Below are 11,913 nucleotides of genomic sequence, written 5' to 3' on the forward strand. Positions count from 1 at the left end.
CCTTGCTGAAGTCCATATACACCACATCCACAGCTCGACCCTCATCAACTTTTCTGGTCACATCTTCAAAGGACACGATAGGGTTTGTGAGACATGACCTGCTCCTCACAAAGCCGTGTTGACTGCATTTAATCAAGCCATGCTCTTCCAGATGGTCATAAATCCTATCCCTCAGAATCCTTTCTAACACCTTGCAGATGACAGACGTGAGACTTACTGGTCTGTAATTGCTGGGTATTTCCCTATTTCCTTTCTTGAAGAGAGGAATTACATTTGCCTCTCTCCAGTCCTCAGGTACAACTCCAGTGGAGAGCGAGGATGCAAAGATCTTCGCAAGTGGCAAAGCAATTGCATTTCTCATTTCCCAAAGCAGCCGAGGACAAATCTGGTCCGGGCCTGGCGACTTGTCAATCTTAATGTTGCTGGATTTTGGTAGTGAGGAAAGTTGACAAAGGATATAGCAGGATATTGATCAGATGGAAAGTTGGATGGAGAAACAACAGACGGAGTTTAATCTGGACAAGTGTGAGGTGATGCATTTAAAGAGGCCAAATGCAAGAGGAAAATGTCTAGTAAATGGCAGGACTCATAGGAGCATTGATATACAAAGCAATCTTGGGGTGCAAGTCCACAGTTCCATAGCATCACAAGTGAATAAAGTGGTAAAGAAGGTTTATGGCATGCTTGTCTTCATTGGTCAGGGCATTGAATACAAAAGTTGGCAAGTAATAGTGCAGCTTTATTAAACTTTAGTTAGGCCACGTTTGAAGTTTTTTGCGCAGTTCTGGTTGCCACACTACATTAAGGATATTTGGAGAGAGTGAGAAAGAGATTTACCAATATATTGCGTGGATTGGAGAAAATTGGCTATCAGGAGAGCACACGTGTTTTTGCTAGAGCAACAGAGGCTGAGGGATGATCTGATAGAAATATATAAGATTGAAGGGCATGGGAAGGGTGGATAGTCAGAGTCTTTTTTGCATTTTCGTAAAAATCAAATGTTAGGGGCATAGGTTTAAGTTTAAAGGAGAAGTGCAAGGCAGGTTTTTTTACACAGATGTTATAGGTATCTAGAACATGCTGCGAAGGAAGGTAGTAGAAGCATTCATTATAACAACATTTAAATGGCAGTTAGACAGACACATGAATGGGCAGGGAATGGAAAGACTACATTCAGGCAGATGGGATTAGTTTAGAATGGCATATGTTTGGAACAGACAGAGTGGGCCTAAGGGCCTGTTCCTGTGCTGTACTGTTGTATGTTCTATGTTCTAGCCATAACACCAATATACTCATTAACAGTTAAAGATTTTAGCCTGGAAATGAGTTCTGAGTGTGTGGAAGTATTTGGGAAACTGGGAAAAGCAGACTTCCCAAAAGTCCAGCACAAGTTAACTCAGACATGCTTTAATTTTGTTTTTTTCTGTTGGTTGCTCAAACATTGATTGAGACAACCTCTGAGGTTGTTGGAGCAGATTGGCATGAAGGTCAATTTCAGGAGTCAAACTGAGTGTCTGATTTCAGTGTTATAAAAAGTTCAATGGCCTCACAGGAGTGACCAAGCTGATAAATAAATTTTCAAGTGTCATATCCTGAGAACTGCATCATTAACTCTTCATTTTATTAATGCATTAGGAATTTGTTACTCAACAACCAATAATTTTGATCAATCATGACCCATACATTACATAACATTAATAGCCATAGCACACCATCACACACTGAGCACTGCTGCAAGTCTGATACCCACACTCATAGTTTACAAACATGACCAGCTATTCTACCATGTCAATCATATTACCCAAACACACTGAACTACACTCACTGACACATCTCCTACCTTTTTACAGGACAAGCAGAGGTATTAGATATGGCTCCATGTACTTACCCCTATGGAGCAGAATATCCTGTGCATTGGGATTGCAAATGATGAGGCCAGAAGAGTGAAACCATATGATAACAGTATTTCTAAACCTAATTCTCCATTCAATTCCCCTTCCCAATTACATTACAATCTCGAACAAACACAGAAGGTGCTGGGGAAACTCAGCAGGTGCAGCAGCATTTGTGGAGAGGGAAATAGAGTTATTAGTTTGAGTCCAATATGACTCCAGAAAAGGGCTTAACTTTGTCCAATTACAAAACCACTTCAATGAATTTTGGACAAAACATTACACTGAACTTCTTTTACATCTTCTTCATCTCCATGCCAACTTCTTTGGAAAAGAATCCTCTCGACATCACTCAACCCTTTCATCCATTTCCAATACTCCTCCTCTATCTGGACCCCTCCTCCAACCGCTTGCCTGCACTTGATCTCTTCATCAAGAACTGTCGACGTAACATCAGCTGCTTTCATTTCTCTGCTCCCCTCACCCACTTTAATTTGTCTCCTCTGAACCTGCTGCACTCTGTTCTCTCAGATCCAACCCTGACTAGGTTATCAAATCTACCAATAATGGTAGTCCTGTTGTCAGCTGGTCTGCTGACTTCTACCTTGCAGAGACTGAGTGCCTGTTCTGCCCTATTGAATATATTTCTTCCTATATTCACCCTATTTTATCTCCCTTGATCAGTCTCTCCTCACTTAAATTCATGAAAAACAAAAGTTCTGTAGAAGAGTCTTTGGACTTGAAATGTTAATTCTGTTTCTGTTTCCACAGATGCTGCCAGACCTACTGAGTTTGTCCAACACGTTTTTCATTTGTTTCAGTTTTCCAGTATTTGCAGTACTTCATGTTTATTATCCCACAATCTTTTGTTTCTTTATTTACAGATATATGACCAGACATTTTCTACATTCCCTGTCTACCCTTATACAGCTGTAGCTTACTGTTTTCATCTTTTCAGATAACCAGGAATGGAAAGTAGATCAAACAGTGGAGGGAAAAAACAGATGGAATTATAAAAAGAAATGGATGATGAAGAAGCATTGTTACTCAATTTCACAATTATAGCTACTAATTCAGATGCTAACACAGCATGTATTTTAGAGGAAAGTTGAAAGGTGGGAGCTACACTTGGTGAGACACAGGCACAAGGAGTCTGCAGCCAGGCAAGATAAAGGGGTTGAGTGGGTACCAAAATCACAGACAGCATAGTTTTGCAAGAGTTCTGCTGCAAAGGACTTCGATTAACACATCAATCAGGGATGATTGACATAGTGGAAGAAGAAGATACACAGCGTACAATGAAATAGTTGGCATGGCTGTAGGCCTGTAAGAAAACCTGCTGTCCCTGCCTGTAAGCATGGAGGAATCTGACATTAACTTGGCTTATGGTTTTGCACCCAGCTAAAGTCCATTCTTTCCAGCATGAAAGTGGTGGCTAATTCTAATAGCATACTTGTAGACCCCTCCATAATACAGTATCATCTTCTATTGCAGATACCATCCAATGTCTGTTTGCTGCCATGCAAGCACTGAATGCTCTCCTGCACACATAACATTCTGTCGTGTCAGTTCAGACTGTTGACATCATGGCTGTGGAAACCAATGTTCAAAGAGATTTGCAGGGTCTCATGGTTCTCCAGCAATCTGTTCTCCAATAGTTTACTAAGAAACCACCCTGTAGACACTGCAATGCTTACACTGAGTAAAAACATGTTCTCCTAATGCTTTATTTTATGCTGTCATGATTTTGGACATTGCCAGCATTTGATGTTGATCCCTAATTGACCTTAAGAAAGAGGCAGTAAACTGCTTTCTTGAACAGCTCTAGTCCATATGGTACATGTGCTCCCACAGTGCTGTTGCAGCATAGGAAGGGAGTTCTATAATTTTAATCTGGCTACAACTGAAGGAACAGTGATATAGTTCCAACTCAGCATGATGTGTGGAGAGAAACTTTCAGATTTTCACATTCATCTGCAGTCCATGATCTTTTAGTGGTAGATGCTGTCAATTTGAAAGGTGTTGTTGCAAGATTCTTGGAGAGTTGTTGCATTACACATTGTCAATAGTAGATGCTGCTGCAATTGTTTGTCAGTTATGGGAGGAGTGAGTGTTTAAGTTGGTGAATAGGGGTACCAATCAAGTGAGCTGCTTTGTCTAGATGATTACAAGCCAGTTGATTGTTGTTGCAGCTGCACTCATCCAGGCAAATGGAGAGTATTCAATCACATTCCAGGCTTGTGTGTTACAGATGGTGTATTGAGTTTGAGGAGTCTGGCAATGAGTTAACTGAATTTCTAATTCTGATCTAAATATTATAGCTACAGTATTTATATAGATGGTTAAGTTCAATTTTTCCTCAAATAATAATCCTTTGGATGTTGATACTGGGGCACACAGAATTGCCTAATGCCAAAGGAGGATGAGAATTTTCCATTCTTAATTAAAAGTCAACCACATTGGTGTTGGTCTGGAGTCCCATGTAAGCCTAAGTGAAGCAGATGTCCTTCCCTGCAGGGCATTTATGAAAATAAAATTGATTACATGGTTACTATTAGGCCATTTTTTAATGCTAGATACTTATTGAATTCAAATTTCACCATGGGTTCGGAGGCGGATTGGAACCATGCCCCAGAACATTAGCATGGTGTTCCAATGACTAATCTAGTGACATTACCAACATACCATCACCTCCCTGGTAAATGGCCTTATGAACATTTTGTGTCCTTATCTAATTTTATACCACAAGTAATGTGTATCCTCCCCTCTAGACTGCCTCACATCTGTTACTGTGCATACAGGATAATATGCTAGACTATGTTACAATTCTGAAGTTGCTATGAAGCTCTATCTAATGTGTGTACTTACCATTAAAGCATCCTCTCTGTTCCACATTAGAGTCAACCCAAATTTTCCATAGAGTTTAGTATATTGAACATTTTGTTCTATATACAGACCAGATCCATAGTAAGGGAGTGAGACTCTGAAAAGTAGAAGTTAAATACATATTACCAGACTAATGGATGAACTTCTGAAATCAACAGCAATTAGCTAAAAAGGAAACATTTGTGAGCTTTAAGGAAAGGGAAGCAGAGTACACGAGGTGCCTTGCTATTAGGAATTCCAATGGGCCAAGTGACCTCCTTCAGAGCTTGAACTATTTCTAGAATTCTAACTTAGCACTTTCATTTCAAATGCCTTCAGAGAAAACAATATTGCATAGAAAACGGTTTCATCCAAAGACAGGGATAAGTGTTACTCTGACAGAGGAGAGCTGGATTTATATTTATCTAATGACTAAGAGAATAGATCCTTGAAAAATGTAATAAATGGCACTTCTGTGCTTTTTTGGTATTACCACAGCTCTCCCTCTAAAACTACAACAATTCAGTGGGACGATTTCTGCAGATTTGCTTTGTTTTATCCAGTGCTGTCAGCATTAAACAAAGGCAAATTATGTGTAATATGATTTAGACACAGCATAAGCAGGCTCTTGATTATGTCATCAAATACTTCGTGAACTTGCCAGCAGAGGTTAAATGTCGGCTGAAGTTCACTCTACAAACTCTCTACCTGTCTCTGATTGGAAAATGAACTTACTGGCTCAAGTTGAAGGCCCAAACAACTGAATAATGGCAGGCATGGTTGACAAGGAAGAAGACATTGACAGGCACAGACTCTGTCCGCTATTTGTCAATGGAAACTATCATCACGTCTGTGCACAAAACCCAAGAACATGCTGGCCGACCACTCAGACACAAACCGATTTGATTGTCTCCCCTGTCCAACTACATAACTGACCTCATACTGCCTGACTGTAAGCACTGATCCACACAATGCGGCCAGTCAAAAACACTTAACTGCTATCTGCTCAGCTTCTACACACTATTTTGATATCCACCTACATAAATAGACTAACCCCTTGTTCAACCATGTGAACTGACTGTCCATCCTCATGAATTAACTGACCTTCTCCATTCTCCTAAACTAACTGACCTCTGGTCAATCATCTCAAACTGACTGTCCATCCTTATAAACTGACTCATTCATTGTCCATCAACACAGTCTGACTGTTCATCTACATGATCATATTCTCCCTCTGTCCATCAGCACAAACTGACTGCCCATCCACATTAACTGACTGTCCCTTTGTCCATCAATGAGCATATTTTTACAAAATATTTAAAAGGAGGAATGTACAGTAGAGAAATGGAGAGATATTAGAAAGGAATTCCAGAGCTTGGAGTCTGGAGCTTTGAAGACAAGGCTCCTGTAGTGGAGAAATTATGTTTGGGAATACATAACTGGTTGGAATTAAAGGAACAAAAATATTTACAGAGGATTATGAAGCTGGAGGAGTCTGCCGAAATGGAGAAATGGTGAAGCCATAGAGAGATGTGAAAATGAGAATGAGAATCTTAAAATCAAAACATTGCTTGACTGGATTATGGGTCAGCGACCATGGGGTGAAGAGGAACCACACACACACTGAAATCTTCGGCTCCATTTACACACTCAGAATGCCCTGGTCCACCTGCACACATTGACTCAACAACATCTTTGCAGAAGCAGTAGCTGTCCCCCATCTATCCAGCTTCAGAGATTGACCATTGCCTAGTCGATCCACATTCAGTAATGTACTCTCATGTTTTCGACCCACATGCTAACTCTCCCAATGTATGACCATACAAACTGAGTGTCTATTTCCCAACGACCCAAAAATGCTGCCCTGTCCACACACATGTCTAACTATCCCCATCAATGCACATGCATTTACTATTCTGTGCTATGTCTATTCACACACAAGCTGGAATCTTTCCCGCCACTGAAAAATGTTAGCATTGGTGAAAAAATTGGAAGAATTGTGTGAGATCAGTGATTCAGGGATTCCTGATACCAAGAGCAACAAGCCCATTTTTCCAATCAAATGTTGAATGGCAAGATGAGATACTTGCTCGTGAGCAATATGCAGCTGATTTGCAAATATTAACATCCTCATTATCATGTCATCCAGCCTCATTGAAATACAGTTTCTCATTCTGCCATCTACTGGATAGAAACTAGACAATGACATGTTCTCAACATGAAAACCAGAGCAATTACCAGCAGTGACTCCAGCTTGCTGCTTTCCTTTCCAGCCCTACATCTTGGATGCAAGGCATCAATGGTTCAGGGCACACTTCATAGTCAGTGACCATCTTACTCATGCCTCTGTCAGCCAATTCCTGATGAAGGGCTTACACCCGAAACGTCAATTCTCCTGCTCTTCAGATGCTACCTGACCATTTGTGCATTTCCAGCACCACACTTTTTGACCCTGCCAATTTCTTACTGTCCAACCTGTCATTTGACAAGGACTATGCAGAATAGCTGTCAGTACTTGATCAAGTGCATGACCTGACCTTAAAGATTGCACAATGCCAGCAATACAGGAGGTCCCAGCAGTGGCCAATACTTCCACTAGTACAAAGAAGATAGCATGAGAAAACTCGCTAGGGCTCAATGACAGAAATCTTCAAGAAGCTTACCAAAATTGACACTTCTGATTTCTGGTAACACTCAGCTCACAGTGACTAACTCATGTCCGTTCATCTACACTATCTACTTATCCACAGAGACTGAATGCCCTGATGCCCAACCACTTATTGCTTCCTAAAGTCTATTGTCATCCATAATATTTTCCTGATTACTCTCATACATTCATTTTCCTTCTGTTGACCCCATTATTCTTTAGTTAGTCATGTAATGATTCAGATTTAATGAGTATGATACATTTAACTGACTTTTTATAGAAGTTTGTTCACGAGCAGATGAGTGCACAAACCATATCCTAAATTTCACATTTGCATTTTCTCATTTCGGATGAATTAAGCATACCATGATACCTGTTGAATAAAGTTGCTGCTGACATTCCTGTCATTGTCCACACAGAAGATTGCCTGTTTGGGAATCAATGACATGAATTCTCATCTTCAAGTGGTGGACATAATCGCATCACACCCCCAAAATAAAGCCTGAGAAGTTTTCAGGACAGATGATATACCTGCCAGATTACTGCCTGTGTGGTGACAACAAAATTCTTTTCCAATTATTTTAGGACATGGAGCAGTACAAAAATTCAAAATCGATTTATCAAAGTTAAAATTTGTTGTTAAAGATGCATCATGAGATCAAATTGTGAGCAAAGTTGGCTGAGACCCAAGATCCATAAACTGCCTCACTGAGAATACAAAGAATATAAAGAATACAAAATATTTCACTGATTAACTTACATAGCTCCATTGATGACCACAATTTTGGCTGTCATAAAAATCACAATATCCTTGATTGTTGTTGTGATATAATGTATCTTGGGATGCCCCTTAGAGATTGTGCGTTTAATTTGAACGGAGAAATCTTTATACACTTGATTGCAGTCAGACACAAAATTATAGTCGCAAGTTCCAGGAAACGTATAAAAATTCCCGTCGAAAGTCTTAAAGTGATTGTTTCCCCAGGTGCTGCAGACATGATCTCTGTGGTTTGGTAATCTAGCTGCAAAATGTAAATTCTAACATTTAGTAATGATGGAGAAAAACAAACTGAGAAATAGCTGCAATTTAGATTTTCCATATATAAAATGGGATAAAGTAAAGTAAAGAATTCACTTGTTTATCAGAGTTCTTTGCATCGTTCATGACATCTACAGTGCCAATTAAGACGAGAAGTTCTGCTCGCCCAATTTTTCACACTTACCATGTTTGATTTCCACACAGGAGGTGGATGAAATGGCCCAGATAAAAATCCAAATCGTAGTACACCAGGAACCCATGGTAGGCTGGGTCCTGTGAAGGCCAAACCTGAATCCCTACCTCACCCAGAGTTTAAACCTTTTAAACCAACTGTTGACCATAAAAGTTATGATTGGGTGTGGCTGTAAAGTGACAGGGTTCTTATTTTCAATGTAGATTTTAGGCTACTTCCAACATAATGGGTGGATCTTTTCATTGAAGTATATCCGTTCATCATCTGTTTCAGTAACCATATGGAGTGAGATTCCGGGATTGCAGTTTGTGCACGTTCACCAATGATAAAGTGATATAGCCTGTATTTGGAGAACAGAAGCTAAGATGCAATGTGTACAAATAGTGCTATTATGTAATGCATCCATATCATGCAGAAAAAATGTTATGTCCAAATGATGTTGTAACTTGGGATACACTCTGCATGTAACTACAATGCCACCTGACCAAGTAGCCCTGTTACCCAGGTGAATTGTGACATATTCTGGTCATGTAGCATAACATAACAACTCTGTGATTTCTTATGTTACATATTGGCTACCATTTGGAAGGTCGCCATTCAGCCCATTGTGTTTTCACAAACTTTCCAAATGAACATTCTGATTTAGCATTGATCTCCTACCTTGTCCCTGTAAGCTTGCACGTTGTTTCTATTCAAATAACTATCTAATACACTTTCAAATATTTGATTAACCAACCTCCACCACATTCTAAGCAGTGCATTCCAGATCTTAACTAGTTGCTGCGTGAAAATCTTTTTTCTCACGTTGTGTTTGTTCCTTCACAGATTATTTCAAATTTGCCACGCTCTCATTCTCGATCCTTTTACAGGTGGGTACAATTTCGCCCTATGTTTTTATTTATTTATTTATGTGTGGGGCTTGGGCATCGTTGGCTGGCCAACATTGGTAGCCCATCGCTTTTTGCCCTTGAGAAGGTGGTGGTGAGCTGCCTTCTTGAATCACTGCAGTCCACTTGCTGTGGGTTGACCCATAATGCTGGTAGGTAGGGAATACCAGGATTTTGACTCAACGACTGTGAAGGAGCGGTGGTATATTTCCAAGTCAGGATGGTGAGTGGCTTGGAGGGGAACTTGCAGGTGTTGGTATTCTCAAGTACCTGCTGCCCTTGTCCTTCTAGGTGGAAGTGGTCATGGGTTTGGAAGGTGCTGTCTAAGGATCGTTGAGTAATTTCTGCAGTGCATCTTGCAAATAGAATACACTGCTGCTACTGAGTGCTGTTGGTGAAGGGATTGAATGTTTGTGGATGTGGCACTAATCAAGGGGGTCGCTTTGTTCTGGATGATGTCAAGCTTCTTGAGTGTTGTTGGAGCGGTACCCATCCAGGCAAGTGGGGAGTATTCCATCAAACTCCTGACTTGTGCCTTGTAGATAGTGGATAGATTCTGTCCAGATCTGTCATGATTTTGAAATTTTCTATGAACCCTCCTCTTAGCTTTCTTCTGTTAAAGGAAACAGTTCCAACTTCATTAATCTATTTTTGTAACTGAAGTTCCTCATTCCTGGAACCACTCTAGAAATTATCTTCCACAATCTCTCTAATGCATTCACACCCTGTTTAAAGGGTGGCATCAGTGGGCACAGTACCTCAGCTAATGTATAATTAGTGTATTAGATAGGTTTGCTACAACTTCCCTGCTCTTGCTGTATACCCCTGTTAATACAGTTCAGATTACCAAATATTTTAATAACTGCTGTCTCTCCTTTTGCCTTGCCACCTTCAAAGACATGCTCATATACACCCTGCTCTGTTCCTCCACACATTTTGGAGTTATACCTTTGTCTTATCCTGCCTTTCCATATTCTTTCTACTAAAATGTATTACATCACATTTTTTCCATATTGACCTTCATCTGCCATCTGTCCATTCCATTGTCTTGTCAATGTCCATTTGAAATTCTACACTGTCCTTCTCACAATTGACAATATTTCCAAATTTGAAATTGCCTCCTCTATACCAAGGTTTAGATCACTAATACATACAATGGTACCACTACTTACTCCAGGGGAACTTACTCCGGGCGGCAGAGTGGCTCAGTGGTTAGCACTGCTGCCTCGTAGCACCAGGGACCCAAGTTTGATTCCAACCTCGGGTGACTCTCAGTGTGGAGTTTCCACGTTCTCCCCATGTCTGTGTCGGTTAACTCACACAATACAAAGATGTGCAAGTCAGGTGAATTGGCAATGATAAATTGTCCATAGTGTTAGGTGTGTTAATTAGGGGTCAGTGTACGGTAGCGAAATGGTTATGGGCAGTTACTCCTAGGAGGATCGGTGTAGACCTATTGGGCCGAAGGGCCTGTTTCCATACTGTAGGGAATCCAATCTAAAAAGGGGCAGCACGGTGGCTCAGTGGTTAGCACTGCTGCCTCACCGCACCAGGTCCCAGATTCAATTCCAGCCTTGGGCAACTGTCTGTGTGGAGTTTGCACCTTTCTCCCCGTGTCTGCATGGGTTTCCTCTGGGAGCTCCAGTTTCCTCCCACAGTCCAGAGATGTGCAGGTTAGGGTGAATTGGCCATTCTAAATTGCCCATAGTGTTACGTACATTAGTCAGAGGGAAATGGCTCTTCGGGGGGTCAGTGTGGACTTGTTAGGCCGAAGGGCCTGTTTCCACACTGTAGGGAATCTAATTAAACGTCACTACAAAACATCCTCCAGCATGAAAAATATTCACTTACCGTTGATTTCTGTTTCTATTACTAAGCAAATTTGATAACTACTGTCTATTTTTTCTTTGAGTTCTAACTTTGCTCATAAGTCATTTTTTTGTGCTATTGTATTAAATGCCTTTTGGAAGTCCATTTAAACAACAGCAATGGCATTCTCTTCATTGGCGTTCTCTGTTACAACTTCAGAAAGCTCCAGTAAATCAGTTCCCTTAAGAATTCCATGCTGGCTAACTTTAACTAACCCATATTTGTCTGTGTAACTATTAGTTCTACATCAAATAATTGCTTCCAAAAGTTCTCTTCCTCTCTCCACATCCCCCCAAAAAGTTAAACTGACTCAAAGTTTGGGAGAAGATTTGTAGCTCATTGTTGTGGTCCTGTTCGCCGAGCTGGGAATTTGTGTTGCAGACGTTTCGTCCCCTGTCTAGGTGACATCCTCAGTGCTTGGGAGCCTCCTGTGAAGCACTTCTGTGATCTTTCCTCCGGTATTTATAGTGGTTTGTCTCTGCCGCTTCCAGTTGTCAGTTCCAGCTGTCCGCTGCAGTGGC

At 40.7% G+C, this 11,913-nt stretch overlaps 1 protein-coding gene across 1 annotated transcript in view; it reads right to left on the reverse strand.

Moving 5' to 3' along the window:
* Nucleotides 1–8,725, reverse strand: part of LOC122557980 (mucin-2-like) — a 172,991-nt gene extending 164,266 nt beyond the window's left edge. The window contains exons 1-3 of the mRNA XM_043706283.1: nt 8,628–8,725; nt 8,165–8,426; nt 4,761–4,875 (exon numbers count right to left, since the gene is read on the reverse strand). Of these exons, the coding sequence (XP_043562218.1) occupies nt 4,761–4,875; nt 8,165–8,426; nt 8,628–8,703 (453 nt within the window). The 5' untranslated portion in view covers nt 8,704–8,725. The remainder of the gene's footprint in view (nt 1–4,760; nt 4,876–8,164; nt 8,427–8,627) is intronic.
* Nucleotides 8,726–11,913: the final 3,188 nt, after the last annotated feature.

The sequence above is a fragment of the Chiloscyllium plagiosum genome, chromosome 16, assembly GCF_004010195.1.
Source record: "Chiloscyllium plagiosum isolate BGI_BamShark_2017 chromosome 16, ASM401019v2, whole genome shotgun sequence".
In the NCBI taxonomy this organism is placed as follows: domain Eukaryota; kingdom Metazoa; phylum Chordata; class Chondrichthyes; order Orectolobiformes; family Hemiscylliidae; genus Chiloscyllium; species Chiloscyllium plagiosum.